The sequence below is a fragment of the Halichoeres trimaculatus genome, unplaced genomic scaffold, assembly GCF_033239565.1.
Source record: "Halichoeres trimaculatus isolate MK-OKI-2021-1 unplaced genomic scaffold, fHalTri1.1 fHalTri1_scaffold_6, whole genome shotgun sequence".
Lineage (NCBI taxonomy): Eukaryota > Metazoa > Chordata > Actinopteri > Labriformes > Labridae > Halichoeres > Halichoeres trimaculatus.
In genome coordinates this window covers 14,334,059-14,351,024 of record NW_027437184.1, presented here as the reverse complement: position 1 = coordinate 14,351,024, position 16,966 = coordinate 14,334,059, and the positions used below count along the sequence as shown (strand labels likewise).

The following is a 16,966-nucleotide window of genomic DNA, read 5'->3' as shown; positions in this document are numbered from 1 at the left end:
TGTTTTGAAAGCTAACATGTCCTCAGTAGTGTACCTTGAGGGCATCGGGTGGTTTGGCCTTTAATCACTAGACATCCTCAAGAAGGGCCACATCGGTTTGATCAGGTACTGTGCTGTGTTCTGTAGCCATCTTAAAAGTTTGTTTTAGCTTGAAAAGAATATGTTTGGTTTAAGTAGCTTTGGGTTATCTGAGTAGGACTTGGTCTTAGTTGAAAACTCCTATCTAAGTCTTTGTTTGGTTTGGTTGTAAGTGCCAACATGGCATTGGTTGTTTATTGCTCTGTTTGCTGTGCTTTCATATTCAGATGTGTGTAATGTGTGTTTGTAAAAATAAAACTTTCTGTTTTCTATAAAACTATATATATATATATATATATATATATATATATATATATATATATATATATATATATATATATATATATATATATATATATATATATATATATATATATATATATATATATAGTTACCCTGTCCATGTTGCGCTATCAGATTTGAAGTACTAAAAAAAAATTAATCAATAAATGAACAAACCTCTGTCATAGATATACAAAACAAATCGACAACATCTTGAGATTTCGGTTATTAAAACGCAAAGAGATTCCCAAAAGGAGCATTTTATACCAATCTGTCAGTGGTGACGATACAGGGACGATACAGTAACAGAAAATTTTATCACATGAATTATATATTTATATATTTAATTGTGAATTAAATATCTAAATAATAAATAAATAAATAGCTCAAGGGTAGGGGGTCGTTAATGTTTCAGCCAGGATTTTTTTTTAAAGTGAGCTGTGTGTTTGAGGGGTTTGGTCGTTAAAAGTACTGATGGGGGCAGCAGTACACTTTGGCTGCAGTTGAGCTGTAGAAATGTCAAGAGAAAGAAGCGACAGCGGCTATCAAAGAGTCTACAAGAAAAGAGTTGACAACAGCTCCTAGTCGGCGTAACAGTTTGTCACGGGGAGCTTACATCCGGAATGACGTGATTTTATCCACCAAAATTTTAGCCATGGGTTATCAAAATTAGTCTGAATTCATATAAACAGAAAATACAAAGTAAATAAAACAAGTATATCATTACTCAATAGACCTTTTCTACAGCACTGTCTCTGACGTCACTGTGGCGACGCCATCTTTCCCTCTCGACTCCCGGTGGTGACCAATCTTCACTGACACAGAGCCTTTGCTTTTTCCCATAATCCCTCTGAAACGTGTGACCTGTCTCTGGCCTTGGCGTGTAGCGCGGTGCTGCCTAAGGTTGCTGCTAGCCGTCAGTGAGTGCTGGCAGGAGGACTTGTTCAACGTTAACTAGCTGGAGTTCACGTCCGACAGGTCGGCTAGTTAGCAGGGAACCGTTAGAGCTGAGAGGAGCCACAATGCTGAAATGTAGAACTGCATGGAAAAAGCTTGCACCTCTAGCAAGAGCTTCATCAACTGTGTGCCGGCAGAATGTGAGACGAACAGGTGAGTAACTAGTGACTGCAACTTACTGTCTCCATGCTAGCTAAACTCAGTACAAACATGCAGGAGTTGTAGCATGACACTACAGTGTGCTAAAGCAAACAGGGTAACTTCTGGTTATTTATGTAAGTATTCTGACCTTCGTGTGGCTGTCACAAGGCTAAGGTGAACTGCTAATCAGTAAAGTTGACATGCGCAAGTCAAAAGTAATACAAACCTTTCCTCTAACCTTTCACAAAAACGACCAATTTCAAATTAGCATTGCATAAACAGAGTTACCCTTAACGATGTTTCCCTGGAGTACAAGGTTTCGGTCCTTTTGTAACCCTATGGGATAAGCAGAGCCCTCCTACTTCTGAGGAGGGCAGGAGAAAATGCCAGGATGAGTTTTATGAGTTCAAAAGTGTGACTGAAATTTTAGGGGACAAATTAGCACAAAAAGGTTGACAAAAGGGTTTTAAGTTAAAAAAGAAAAACTGAATGGCCCTTCATGAAATACAAATTTGCAGGTAGATAATATGACGAGAGTTCTGTTTGGAAATTACTACAGCAGGTCATTTATTAAAATACAGTCCAAGAAGCTATCATCTCTTTCCAGACAAAGCTAGAATACAGAATGTTTACCAATACATAATAGGTTTTTCAATCAATGCATTTCAGATGTCACATTAGCACCCATCCAGTGTTCATTGAGAAACAAATAAGGAACAGTAGTCAATCAAAGGGGTTGATCATTATTCAGATTAAAGCCTCTTAATCCAACTCAAACTGTGCGTGCTTTCTTTAATTAACCTCATTTAATTTGGAACACCACAGGGTGTCGGTACCCTCAAGTATCCCCCAAGTCAAAGCTAATGCTTAAACTTTAAATTACTGTCTTGCATGTGGCTCTTATAAAAACAGTCTACATAGTAAAACAAAAAAAAATCATGCGTTCACTTTCAATCATAATGTAACCTTACTGATTTATCTATGTGTGCCCTACATTTTTATTCCTGGGCAGTAGGGTCATATTTTGTTGCAGTTCCTTCCACAGTACATGTAATAACAGCCTAATTTGATGTACACAATTAGGCTTGCAGTACATTTCAAATGTGAATCACACTGGCAGTTGTACACAGCTTTATGGAAGTATTAGGTAAGGGATAAATGGAGGGGCTTGTCATTCTGTGCTTCTTGTGTCTCACTCTACATTGTTCCTGTCTAACAAAAACAAAGTAGGATGTTTTTAATGCATCTAAATACTGAAAGTATTGCATTTATTGTTGTCCCAGCAGACAGCTACTACTTTGCTAGTATTATCACATTATAAATGTAACACAGCTGGATTTAGATTTCAGCTCCATCAAAACTGTTGGGCTACACCTGATGCTGTTTATGTCTCACTTTCTGTGATATGCTGAACTGTTTTCAGGGCTAACCCATGGCAGACTACCAGCACAAGTACCAGCGGCTCACATGTCCACTGGGCCCACAGGGGGAGGTCGAGAGAACCAGCTGTATGCCCTTCTGGTTGGAGCAGCTTGTCTTGGTGGTGGAGTTTATGTGAGTTGGCTTTATTCCTTACTGCATACAGGTCATGTAAAACAAAAAAAATGACTGGGGCAGTCACAGTTGAACTGTTTGCAAGTTATTCTGATACTTTTTTTTTCCAGGCGTACCGAACTGTAAAGGGAGATCAAAGACGATACCAGGAACGGATTGATGAAATTTCCTCCAGACATCAAAAAGTAGACACAGAAGAGCCAGTCGCACCCACCGAGTCAGAGCCTTCTGGTGAGAATAGATTTCAATAGTCCTTAAACTTTTAATGTAAAATGCAACAAAACCAAGATACTTCAATCAGCAGAACTTTGCTTGTGCTTTAGTTATGAAAGATGAATAATTTTACCATTGTAGTTTTTATTTATGGAATCCACTAGGCAAAGGGTAAGTTAACTGTCTTTCATTGCCTGGCAGATAACTATCTTAAGATTTATAGTTCAAACTCCAGCTCTTTTAATAACTTTATAGGTCATAAAAGTGACCTACTATGAATGGAGCTGCAGATACTCTATAGACACTCTAAGAAAATAGGTCCTGCATTATTCTTTGCTATTTTGCTCTTTGAAGGGAAAAAACTTTTTTTACTATAAAATTATGGTAAATTTACGTATTTTTAATGGTGTAGTTTGCTTAAGAATTCGCTGACTCTGCAGTGCACAGTGTAGCTTCCTCTTTGTTGCCTTTTAGTCATCTGTTTGGAACTTGAAAAAAAACTGTTTGAAGAAGTACATTGTATTTAACTTACAAACCATACAGACCATCTGAAAGTCATATGACACTCTAAAGATGGGGTTCAGTGATGGCTTAAGTGAATAATTTGCTAGATTCTGTTTGATAATTCTTTTAATTTCTCTTATTTAGTTGTTCCTGAGTTAACCGCTGAAACAAAAGCAGAACCCTCGCCAGAGGAGTCGAGTCCCCCAGCTCCTGAAACTGAAGTAGCTGCCCCCAGTGACACAACAGAGCCACCCTCAGGTTGTTTGCTTTCTCTTTAAATCCTTTTATGTATGCATAAAACAACTAACCTGTATGTTAACAGCATGCCTGAGCCTGCAGTAGTTCAGGAAAGGTTTTAAAATCTGGAGCTGTGTATAGCATTAACTTGTATAACATTTTGTTCATGTTATACTGAAAAGTAAAGTTGAGACTGAAAACAGTGACACCTGCTGACCGAGTAAGGTTGTTGCATGAAAAGGCTATAAAATACACCTGTCTTTACACTCTCTTTTTTATTAACCCTGTTGAACATGTTAAACATGTTGAAAATAGGGTTTGTGGTGAAGATATGTTAAAATTTGAAGCACAGCTGAGTTTTTGACTTGTGTGAATAATCCCTGTCTTTATTCATCAGTTAAAAGATAACTGCATGGGTTGTACTATAACTGTCCTGTTTTGTTGCATGTCAGTCATTTTCATTCACCATCTTCTGCACAGTCATACATGCGTCATTGTTAATGTTTAATGTGGGTTTAATGTACCATTTCCTCTAACCCTTTAAATTAACACTTACATTTTTCAGTGCAACCTTGAACACTCCTACACTGACATCCATCCTGAAATATTTTTGTGTGAATATTTCTGTCCCTGTGAGCCTCAGTCATTGTTTTGTTTGCTTCTATTGTGATTTTTGTGATGAAATATGGAAGCCCTATGTTTAATCCTCTTCTGTGACTTTCTCATGCTTTGTGAATTTTTTTCTGGGGTACAATTCAGAAAGGGGTTTTGTTTAACTTGATGTTATATTTTATTCTTAATAATTGGAAGCTGCTCTTAGACATTTCTATGCAGTGTTTGTTGTTCTGATTTAAAATCTAAGTATGAAAGTTAAGAAATTTAAAACCTCAAATTGGGGATGCACCAACACCAATCCTGGTATTGGGTATCAGTGTATTGGTACCCCTCAAAGCTAGATCTAGGTAATGGTTAGAAAGGGGCTGATCCATGCTGCCGATCCAGGCGACGAGCTCTTGGCTACTTCATGTAAAGTGTTACTTTTGATGCACTTTCTTTGTTTTTTGCTGCATTACCAGTCTACAGGGTCTAAAAGTTTAGAATCAAATTGAATTTCTCTACATTCTGAAGCGTTGTTTTTACCAAACTGCTGCTAAACATTTTAATACTTAATAGTTTGAATAAATATTAACTTCAGTAATTCCATCTACTCATGTTTTGCCTTTTACTCTAAACATTACTTGTCTTATCCCACAGTAGGGTATGCAGGCTATTATTTAACACTGGTATTAGATCAGTATTGGTCAAAATCAGAAGCAGAAATTCTTAAATAATCCTCGAGGAGATATCACTTATAGACCCAAATACCTTGATACCCAAAGCCCAGGCATCGGAACCAGAAAAGTTGGATGGGTGCATCCCTACCTCAAATGCATCAATTTGTCAAGAAAAATCCAAAACTGGCTCAAGGATTCTTTGTAACGCTTATTTCAACTGTGTTGCATGTTTATTGTATGTTGCATAGTGTATATTGTGGGCAGCTTCCAGTTGTTATTGTGTTATCATGCATGCTCTGCAGTGTGCTCCTAGGCTTAAGCTGGAGAAATGCATGGGTCCTGGTGGTCTCCTTAAGTAATCCCATAAAGAATTGTAATCCTAACCCATGCTATGAACTACCTCAGTAGCAGAAGAGCAACTGGTCGAGGAGCCTGTGGTGCAAGAGCCTGTGATAGAAGATCCAGTTTTTCAGGAGCCATTAGCAGAAGAGGCTCCTGTGATAGAGGAGCCTGCTGTGATAGAGGAGCCTGCGGTGGTAGAGGCTCCTGCGGTGATAGAGGAGCCTGTGGTAGAGGCAGCAGAGGCTCCTGCGGTAGAGGCAGCAGAAGCACCTGCTGCAGCTGTAGTAGAGGAGGGTAAGATTTGAGAGGAAAGTTGCTTCAATTTGATTAATTTGCTCATGCTTTAAAAATACTAATTTTTTTGACAGTTGAGGTGCTATGTAATTTTTTATAACACCTGACCTGCCTCTATGGGGCTGATAAACAGTCAATAACACAAGAGGTTATTATGTAACTTTGCCCCACACAACCAGAACCTTTGCCCCCCTCTGAGCCGTCCCCAGCTGAACTCACAGAGCCAACGCCCCCTGAACCTGCACCTGAACCTGAACCTGTTGTGGAGAGTGGTAAGCTTGGTTTGACCCACTCATGGAGCCAGAGATGTAAATTTACCACAGCCTAGCTTGTATTATTCTGTCTTAACTGCTTCATGCTCCGGTCATACTAACAGAACCTCCAGCAGCCGCAGCAGAAAGTCCCGCAGCAGAGCCCTCTGAGCCTCAGCCTGAGCCTGAGCCTGCAGTGGTGGTAGAGAGTGGTAAGACCAAAGTCTAGCCTCGGCTGGACGGAGTGGGAGAAGTGGGCAGACACGACACTTATTCCCTTTTTGATAAAGATAATGTTAATGTTCCAACACCTTCTCTCCTATTTATATTTTTAACCTTTTTATTTTTTCCAGTACAGCTTTCCTCCCCGCCTGTTCCTGTTTTTGTTTTCACATTGTTCGGGTACTTGTAATGATAAAGGCTAATCTCACTCACATTAAACTTTTTATTTCTGTCCCCTTTACTTCCCTCAGGTGTATTTGTGTTTGTCATCATGAGTGAAAGGCATCCAAGAACGAGCACTAATTGTTATCTCTCTCTTGCTTTTGCTTTTCTTTCTTGTCTTTCCATGTCCAACTCGTCTCTTTCCCCTGCTTGCTGTCGCTCTTTTTTCAAACGTCAGTAGAGGAATCCACACCTGCCACTGCCAAGGTCCCCTCACACACCCCTTATCTCCTTATTGGCGGAGGAACCGCCTCTTTTGCCGCTGCACGTTCCATTCGAGCCAGAGATCCAGGTGCCAAGGTCAGTAAACCCTCTGTTTCCAAAACAGAGGCCCAAGCCAGCATTCTCTACCTCACAGTACTAACGTTTCCAGAGTTCTATTTAACCTCACTTATTGATTTTGCTTGTTGAATGTACATAGGAGTTTTCCTTTTTTTATTTGATTCCAGGTATTAATTGTGACTGATGAGCCAGATCTTCCATATATGAGACCACCTCTGTCAAAGGAACTCTGGTTCTCAGATGATCCCAAGGTTACAGATACGCTACGGTTCAAACAGTGGAATGGAAAAGAAAGGAGGTGTGATTTCTTTTTATATTTTTTCATTGTTTGTGCTTTGGCTTGTTGTATTCAACTATGTTCCTTCAGATTCTTTTTGTTTGTCTCACTCCTTTTTAATAGTGGTGCATGTAAACTCTGAACCTGCAGACATGTAGCAGAGTCTTAGTTTTGGAAGTATTCTGGTCTCTATAGTAGGAATATGTGTGACGTAATGAGTAAATTCCATCACCCTGGCCTAGCCAACACCCAAATCTGAGTAAGTGAATTATTAATAGCATCATTGTTGTAGGCCCAAATGCTAGAGTTGAGTCTTATCTGGAGCGCAGAAACCTGTCTCTAGCTGAAGCTCTGATAAATGTCAACTGCCAAAACGCTACGAGGCTGTACTACCTGCATTTAAACAAACACAGGTGAAGGATGGCACTGTGCTGCCCGGTGTGGAATGCTTGTATCTTGATCTAAAAAAATGCAGCTAAGGTGGTATGTAGGCTTTCCTCCAGTTGAATAGCAGGCAAGCTACATTAATTTCCTGCACGCTCTACTACCCAGTTTAACATAATCTGCCTGCAGACCTCATGATGATTGAGAAAGTTGTGTTTAGTTTTGTCCTTTGTGTGTTTTCTAATCGTGCAGACTGATCAGTTAGTTTGAATTTAAATTTCAGTCAGTCATCAGCTGGGTAGCTACCTGCTTTGGAACATTCCCTACCCAGGAATCAGAATAGTATTGTGCACTTGCATTTAGCATGAAGACAGCTGGAGCAACAGAGTTGCAATCCAGTTCATCGTAATTCAGTCCTTGAACCAATCAGTTATTATCTGATAACACTTATTTAATGCACATAACTTTGAAGCTGCATGCATGTAGCATAGGTTTTAGATGTTGTTTCTTAACTTTGTTGTCACCTCTCATGTTGCAACTTTATTGTTACTTAGAGAACACACAAGAAAAGATGCCTCAGCAGAATGGACTCACTTTCCCCAAATGATAGCTGATTCTCTCAGAAACCATAATCTTTCCACACACAAAGCAACAGATTCGAGGATTGGTTTGTAGCTTTGTAACTGTCAATCTGGTGGTTGTCTGAACATTTGTTTCTTAATGAAGAGATGATGCATTGTTGCTGCTGCATCGTTTAGACTTTGTCCTATTACATCTCCAGCTTCACTTGAGAAGCAGACTTTTGAGGTATTTCTCACTGCACTTCTTCTGTTCATGTTGTTTAAACTCTCCCTTATGTCTTCTCTTTTTAGCTTTATGTAAAAACTGTTAGAAACCAACCTTGTATCATTTTATTTGCAAAAAATGATTTCACGATTAGATCTACCACTTACAATACTAGATAAAACTGAAAATGTATGAAAAGTATGATGTATAACATTCCTGTAATAAGATGTATGATTTTATCTTTTTCTGTCTGTATTTCTCAGTATCTACTTCCAGCCAGCATCGTTCTACATCAGTCCAGAAGAACTGGAAAGTGCAGAAAATGGTGGTGTTGCTGTTCTTACAGGGAAAAAGGTTTGATTTAATGTTAGTTATATACAAAATACAAAATGATGATTTTTTGCAGAGTTGGAGAAATGTGGTGGCAAGGATGAATAAACTTCATGTCTTTGTCACTGAATGTCAGCAATCTGATTCTATCTATTTCAGGTGGTTCACATGGACGTGAGAGGAAACAAAGTGAAGCTTGATGATGACACTGAGATCTCATACAACAAATGTTTGATTGCAACAGGTCAGGCTCCTCAGTCTGCTTTCATCACAGATTGTGTTTTCAAGTTGACCGCAGCTAATCCAAGCTTTCCTCTTCAGGTGGTGTACCAAGAAACCTGCAGGTGATTGAAAGGGCGGGGGAGGAGGTGATGAAGAGGACAACTTTGTTCCGTAAGGTCAGTGTTTGTCCACTAGAGGGCGAAATTTCTGTCTGGGAATTCTGCCTAATAGCAAGCAAGCCCATAATAAGTTAGAGTTCAGTGACAAGAAATAATCTGAAAGCCACTTAAAAATGGGTCTCCAAGTTCAAATAAGAAATGCTTTGTGTAGAGAATGAGGTCATGAATTAATTTTACCTGACATTTCTAAAATTAAATAAATGATTAAGTATATAGAGAAGTGAAGGTTAACACAGTACTTTAAGGTTAACTTGAATTGGGACAGTGGTTGGGCTTTTTTTGTACTTTTTTTCTGGTACGTCAGCACCACTTAAAAAGGGTACGAGATATAAATACTGTTTTTTCTTCACAGATTGAGGATTTTAAAGCTTTGGACAAGGTGTCTAGAAACATCAAGTCCATCACAATCATTGGGGGTGGCTTCTTGGGCAGCGAGCTGGCCTGTGCTCTCGGCAGGAGATGTAAGACTGCAGAATGAAATGAGAAAATGACAGAGTATATTAGAAATACTGATGACTCTCAGCAGAAATTTGTGGCTGGATTTCTGATCTTTTTGCTTTATTTCAGCAACCGAGTCTGGCCTGGAGGTGATTCAGATGTTCCCTGAGAAGGGCAACATGGGCAAAGTGTTGCCTGAGTATCTGAGCAACTGGACAACAGAAAAAGTCAAAACAGGTTCACATCAATTACTTGTCTGAGCTTGTTGCAAACACCAAGAGAAATACTTCTGTTCTTTTCTGTTCTTCTGTTTCTTTTTAAACACATATCTTCTTTTGGTTTTCTAGAGGGTGTGAAAATCATCTCAGAAGCTCTGGTGAAGTCTGTGACCTGCAAAGAAGACAAGTTGGAAATCCTACTGAAGGACGGCCGCTTGGTAGGTTTTCCAGGTTTTCACACAAGTTCAGTTTAAAGTAGGAAATGATTTATTTGTCACTAATTGACTTGTGCCTCCCCTGGCAGGTCAAAACAGATCACATAGTTGCAGCTGTTGGCCTGGAGCCCAATGTTGACCTTGCAAAGTCAGCAGGTCTAGAGGTGGACTCTGACTTTGGTGGCTATCGGGTTAATGCAGAGCTGCAAGCTAGATCCAATATTTGGGTGGTAAGTTAATGTTTAAATGAACTATCTGAGGTAGTAAAATAAAAAAGAGCTGTACAGGGAAGAATAATGCTTCCATGTTAAAGTGTCTTCATCAGGAAAACTCAGGTCATGATCTAGAAAAAAACCTGACATAAGTAATGCACATGTAATGTGGTTAGTTTACTGAAAAGCATGCCGTGTAACCTCAACCTCTACTGTTTTAATGCAGGCAGGAGATGCTGCGTGCTTCTATGACATCAGACTGGGCCGCAGACGGGTTGAGCATCACGATCATGCTGTTGTGAGTGGGAGACTCGCAGGAGAGAACATGACTGGAGCCAACAAACCCTACTGGCATCAGTCTATGTTCTGGTGAGTGTCATGAGCACAAACGCTTTCCTGATTGCGTTGCTGGATCAAAGGTGTCATGATTTATCAGTCCCAACTATTTTGCACATCATTGCTGCAGCCTTAAGTAGTGATTAGTGACTCAAAGTGCAAATGAGGGAAAACTCAAGAGCGATTGAGATATAGCCTGAGTTGTTGACAGAACAGGTCCAAGTTCGTTGAATTCATTTAAATAAGAGGGCTCAGGGGCAGGCTGCACAATGGTGCACATGACTCAGATTTAATCCTTTTAGAAGCCACATGAACATGCATGATTGCTTTGGATGCTTGAATACCATTAAGTTGTAAAATATTTAAAATGCCTTTAGAGGACATTAGGCTGGATTTCCCAGCAGAAGGCTGCGTTCCTCACTCTTCAGTCAGACATTTTCTGAACCCATCATAAATTTCGTGACTTTGTTAAAAAAGCAAAACCAATATAAACACAGAGGGGCTGTGGCAGAAATTCAGGAGCTGCCAAAACATTAGACCACAGTGACAAATATGGCCTACTTTAAAGAAGTCACACAGTGACTGCGTGCTTTCTGCAGCTGGTGAAATATGACACAATGCTGACAACATGGGTTTTACTGCAGTCCAAAAAATACATACAACAGTCAGTCAAACAGCCTGTTTATACATCTGCAGATGTTTTTAGATTGTGTGTTGGTATTTTTCTGAATGTAAGTATAATTTGTCTCACAGAATTAGGTTGTTGTAATTCCTGTGAGTTTATCATTACTCAGAATCAGTGGTCGTTTAAGGAGGACCAAAGATGCCAAAACTAAAAATAAATAAAAGTGTAAATAAAATAAAACAAAATAAAAAAATACACAAGTGAATAGATAAACAAATAAAATAGATAGCTAAAAGAAATAATAAATACAAAAATCAAATGTGGAAATAGAATTAAATATCAATTAATTAGTAAAAAAAAGTGCTCTGCTCTTCATTTTATTTATTTTATGTGGCAGACACTGCCAGCATGAAATGCAGGAGGAAATGATATTCAAATGAGGGGCGGTCATAAGTGTGTCATGTGTTAACTGTTTGCCTATTGGTTGATCCACAAGTGAGTGCAGAAATGGACTAGATGTGCCAGCCAACAGCCACAGAAAGAGAAAATCACCACACAACTCAAGAGCTGTGTCTCCATTACAGCTTTTCACAAAGTCAAAGCAATATTTCTCAAGTTTCAATAAAGTACAATTGCACCGCTGGTGTTTCCATTACGACTAGAATTGTGCTCAACTTGAGTGAAAATACAACATAACTTTTGTCCGGACGCTGCTCTGATGATGATGGTGATTCATGAACATTGGTGTCTTTAATCACTGGGGGAACTGTCGGCCATAACCACACCAACTCAAAACAGGCAGAATAAAACACTGAATGAAAATCATCATCAGCTTACCTGCTCTCCCGCTAACACACACACACACGCATCTCCACCCCTCCCTCCTCCTGATGCACTGTTACACATACCTGCCAACACTCCTGTTATCTGTCTCCCATTTTTTAACCATCTCTCCCGCTGAGCTTCAGATTTGGAATTTCTCATAATTTTCTCCCTAATTTTCACATTAATACTGGAATGGAATGAATGGAAACAAGAATTACAAGGCTCAGTGAATGCATCACCTGTGATCGGTAGTTCAGCAGGCAACGTCTGTGTGTTGTGTGTTTTCTGAGAGAGTTGTGGCACATAATCGCCCGAGGATAAAATACAGGGCCAAGTGTTATTTTTTTTGTCGTGGTTACCCGCTCACAACCTTCCTGATGCGTTTTGACTGACACAAGTGACCAATGCAAGTGAGGATGATAAAGGGAGGATGAAACTTTGAAGCTTTGAGATTCACCTAGTGTTTGTGTGCTTCTCTCCCTGTATATTTCCTCTTTCTGTGGCTGTTGGCAGGCATATCTTGTTGATTTCTGCACTTACATGTAGATCAACCAATAGGCAAACAGCTCAGCATAAAACACACTTAGGACCGCCCCCTTTTTTGAATAACATTTCCCTCTGTATTTCATGCTTGCAGTGTCTGCCACGTAAAATACACAAATATAAGAGCAGAGCGCTTTTATTTATTTATAAATAAAAAAAAATATATATATATATATATATATATATATATATATATATATATATATATTTATATATAGCCGATGATAACCAGTTTAATCAATCAATCAGTCAATTAGTCAATCTTTATTTGTATAGCACCAAATCATAACAAACGTTATCACAAGACACTTTACAAAAACATTTCACAGAATCTTTTTAAAACAGCACTTTTCATTAACTGACAACACTTGTTTTTTCCTCCAGTTTTTCTCCAAACATATATTTTTGTGAAACTTAAAATCATTTTACCTGAAACACAGTGACGACAAATATTTGACCAACTTATAACAACAATATGATAATAAATGGTGTTCCAAGAACAGCAGCTGTGAATCATTCAGGCTGTAGCACTACATTACAGTACTGACTGTAATCTCCTCTCTCCAACGCCAACGGCTCATTTGACTAATATTAAGGTTAACAGATGAGTCAGACACTTCACGTGATTAACATTACTCAGAATGGCCCTAAGCTGTACTTTTAATGGTACTCATGTTGAGAATTAACACACACATTAACTGTTTCTCTGTTGAAATTTCATCTTCTTTACAGAGCTGTAAAGTTTTATCAAGTAGTTTTTGGAAATGCACCATGATGTTTGAGTCTATTAGAGGTTGTCAGTTAGCCGGTTTAAATTTCACTCCTATCATGTGGATAATGAACATGATGTTCATCACTTAAGCTTTTGTATCAGGTCCAAGTCCAGATTGACGTCCAGGGAAACACTGCGGGAGACGATGGTTTATATCTTTCTGACTTTACTGCCCGTTAATTTTGATTGACAAATGTTTGAACAAGGTTTGAGGGTAGAATATTCTTTGTGCAAAAACTTGGTTAGGACACCGGTTTGGTTACACTGATGAGTGGTTTAAACCTTCAGCCCTTTCCCTTAGGGATGCACTGATACCAATCTAAGTATCAGTGTATCGGTGCTCCTCAAAGCTGGATCGGTATCAGTGGAAAGGGGCTGATCCATGGTACCAATCCAGGCAACTAGCTTGATGCTTTTTTTTTTAACCAACTCTCTTGACTACTTGATTGGAAATGTTACCTCTGATGCACTTCTTTGTTTTTTGCTGCATTACCAGTTTACAGGTATAAAGTTTATAATTGAATATAATTTCTTTACATTCTGAGGCATTGTTTTGCTAGTAAAAATTTCGATATTTTATAGTTTAAATAAAACCTCATTAATTCCATCTACTCATTTTTGCCTTTTACCTTAAACATTACTAGTCTTATCCCACAGTAGGACATGCAGGTTATTATTAAACTACTAATTAACTAAACTAACTAAACTATTTAAGACTGGTATCGTATTGGTATTGGTTTCGGAACCAGAAAAGTTGGATTAGTGCATCTCTACTTTTCCTGTATGTTACCTCACACACACTCTCTCCCAGTGTCCTGGTCTGTCTAGTCCTCTCAGATTGAAGTCATAAAATGCGTAGTTTCTCCTCCTGTTGAGATCACCTTATAACATTTCAGAGAGGCAGATGTAGAGAGTTCTTCTTTAGCTTGATCAATGCCCGGAACGTTCAGAGAATTTTTTTGTTTTTATTCACTGCATACTTCAAATTGATCTCTGGCACAGAGGAGTTCTCCAGAGTTTGTTTTTAAGTTCTCTATACTAAAGTTTGCCAGTATTAGGGATGTTCCCAGCAAAGCAAAACAGACGACTGGCATTTCCTGCCATAATAATAAAAACATTAACTTGTTAATTGTACTAGTAGTTTTGGTAACCATTTAGTCTGTATTTGACTAGCACATTGCTGACCAGACTTGAAAACATTACTGCCTCAGAGTCTTGGATTCTTCTAAATCACTAGAAGTGGATTTCATATTATTTGGTTTTGTTTCAGTCAGTATGAATGTTGTAGTGATTCAGTGAGTTCACCATCCTTATCATTACAGTAGGTTATACTGGTGGCATCATGTTATCTGTAAACGTCTGGTTGAGGTTTCCCTTCAGGTTATCAGCCAGCATTACACTCAACAGGAGCTGTTTTTTGGGGAGTTGTTACTGGAATTTACATTTTTAATGCGGAGCCTCTCAGCTCTCCTTGTTTATTTCCCTGTGTTTGTGTTGGAGCCTTGTACACTGCACAAACAGGGTTTGAAAACCATTTGCAAGCAAAGTTTTAAAACCAAGAAGATGTACTTTTAATGGGAGGATAAAACTGTGTGTAAGTGATAAAACCACACAAAGTTACAGTATGTCTTGCTGATAGATATTGGTTTAATGTTCTTTGCCAGTTCTATTTATACCTGAAAAGTTTCAACTAGGGTCATAAAAAATAGAAAAAATCATTGCTTGCCCTGGTAATGTTCTTAAACCTCTTGTGGTTTTTCCCAGGAGTGACCTGGGACCAGATGTGGGCTACGAGGCGATCGGGATTGTTGACAGCAGCCTGCCCACCGTGGGAGTGTTTGCCAAAGCCACAGCTAAGGATACACCAAAAGCCGCTACAGAGAAGTCGGGTAGGAACACTGCCACATAAATAAGAAATCGTATTCCTATGAAGCAAAAATAAACTCAGGGTTTGATGACTGATCTTGAACGTATTGCAGGAACTGGGATCCGCTCAGAAAGTGAAACAGAAGACACAGCCACCAGCCCGGTGGCATCTTCAACTCCGGCTCCTGATGTAGTGCAGCACAAAGACGAATATGGGAAAGGAGTTATCTTCTACCTGAGAGACAAAGTTGTGGTGGGCATTATCCTGTGGAATGTGTTTAACAGAATGCCGATTGCGAGAAAGGTACACACTCTCATGTTATGGTTAAAAACAAGATTTGTGTCATAGTAAAGTTAAAACTAAGATGTTTATCCTGACTGTTTGATCTCTTTATAGATAATCAAAGACGGAGAAGAACATGCAGATCTAAACGAAGTGGCCAAGCTATTTAACATCCACGAGGATTAGGACGGTGGAAACTGAAACTCGTTATGGGAGGGGAGTTACCCATCATGTAAAGACTGAACTCTGACAGCTCATACAAACAAAATTGGAGAATTCATGTAAATTATGTCATGTTGCTGGAATATTTTCGTATTTGAACTTGTTTTTTTTTCCACTTTTCACATCCCCTCTTCTTTTACTGCTTTTTTTTTTTTATTCATGGTCAATGTCTGATCATTTATCTGCTCACCCCCACCCCCTGCTAAGCCGAAAATGTTGAGCATGGACTATTGTTTCCCTCTGTGTGGTCAGAGCAGCTTGTCATGAGAAAAGCTGCAATAAAAGCTATTTTTAAATCGGAGTGATCCCATTATTTTTGCTCCTCAATAACAGCTCTGGCGACAGATCATATGACTTGCACTGTGAGATGTGATGTTTGTTAATTTCTGTGTGGGTGAGCTCATGTGTCCCAAGGCGTCTTGATTAATGCGTAATGAATGGCAAATTAACCCAGGTCACACATGTGAGCTGTGCAGATTAGTCAGTTTTTAAAGATCTAACCTTGGTTAAAATGCTTCTGTTTTATTTTTCACAGAAACAGGCAGGTTAGTGAAAAAAAATTCCTGACACATAAATTTTACAGTGTGTCAAAAGTGGAGTCTAATTAAGTAGAGTCAATGTACGCTCCAACAAAACATTAAAATGAAGCCTGGCCTACTTATCTTGTCCGGAGGTGAAAATGCTCTGTCATGCAGAAACATTGTGTGTGTTTTCTTCTCTGGGCTTTTTGTTATTAGGACTGCACTCATGTTCTGCGTTCTCACACATTTCTTATCCTATTTGACACTGTGCGCTCCCGAGCGAAGTGTGGAGCGGCCTTTCAAGTGTGAGGCAAACACGTGCAGCCATAACGTCCCGTCGCTTTCTTTGACATTAATTTTACATGAGTAAATGGCTGAACTGCCTCCCCCTCTGTATGGAGGAATAAACATGAGCCTCCACATTTATATTTGATTTTGTCAGGCGATTTGAAGATGAAATAATTAGACCAGAAACTCTGGACAGCTCTTCTGTGGATAAATAACCTCTGGACGTGTGCTGATGCTTACAGAGACATGTTACACTTGAATTAATAAGAACTGGGTGCTCTTTTTCTGTGTCTCTGTTGCTGTAACTACACATTTTATTGTAGCTTTAAATGGTTTAATACTGTTTTAAATTATCAGCTCAGATTTTTTTGCCAATTCTAAGTCTGGAAATTTATGTGATGTATTCAATTAATATAGTTATTTTTGTACTGAGACTTTGATTCTATGAATATCTCCAATTAAATGTTTAAAAAGTCTGGACTTGGATCAAAAATCAGATCAGAATCCCTTTCAACGCTTGACTGAACTTTGACAACTTGTATAAACAACTTGTTATTGTAAAAAATATTAT

The 16,966-nt window shown here is 38.9% G+C and overlaps 1 protein-coding gene across 4 annotated transcripts; it reads left to right on the top strand.

Annotated features, from left to right (window-relative positions):
- The first annotated feature begins 1,201 nt into the window (after positions 1-1,201).
- Positions 1,202-16,661, top strand: aifm1 (apoptosis inducing factor mitochondrion associated 1). 4 transcript variants are annotated; one of them, XM_074671769.1, is made up of 20 exons: positions 1,202-1,470; positions 2,882-3,012; positions 3,123-3,243; positions 3,874-3,987; positions 5,649-5,876; positions 6,056-6,148; positions 6,253-6,339; positions 6,750-6,871; positions 7,021-7,151; positions 8,564-8,654; positions 8,790-8,874; positions 8,952-9,028; positions 9,384-9,492; positions 9,599-9,706; positions 9,817-9,905; positions 9,992-10,132; positions 10,341-10,483; positions 14,980-15,104; positions 15,195-15,385; positions 15,479-16,661. In XM_074671769.1, exons 1-20 carry the CDS (start codon positions 1,383-1,385, stop codon positions 15,548-15,550), a joined length of 2,346 nt encoding a protein of 781 aa, XP_074527870.1. In that variant the 5' UTR covers positions 1,202-1,382; the 3' UTR covers positions 15,551-16,661. The 4 variants fall into 4 exon arrangements, with proteins under 4 accessions (XP_074527870.1, XP_074527869.1, XP_074527872.1 ...); XM_074671768.1 differs by having other exon boundaries at positions 5,646-5,876; XM_074671771.1 differs by lacking the exons at positions 5,649-5,876; positions 6,056-6,148; positions 6,253-6,339 and having other exon boundaries at positions 1,203-1,470; positions 6,753-6,871; positions 15,479-16,655.
- Positions 16,662-16,966: the final 305 nt, after the last annotated feature.

Coding starts and splice junctions, on each gene's coding strand:
- aifm1 (XM_074671768.1), top strand. CDS start 1,383: ATGCTGAAATGTAGAACTGCATGGAAAAAGCTTGCACCTCTAGCAAGA. Junction 3,244..3,873: donor CACCGAGTCAGAGCCTTCTG/GTGAGAATAGAT, acceptor TCTCTTATTTAG/TTGTTCCTGAGTTAACCGCT. Junction 9,707..9,816: donor AACAGAAAAAGTCAAAACAG/GTTCACATCAAT, acceptor TTGGTTTTCTAG/AGGGTGTGAAAATCATCTCA.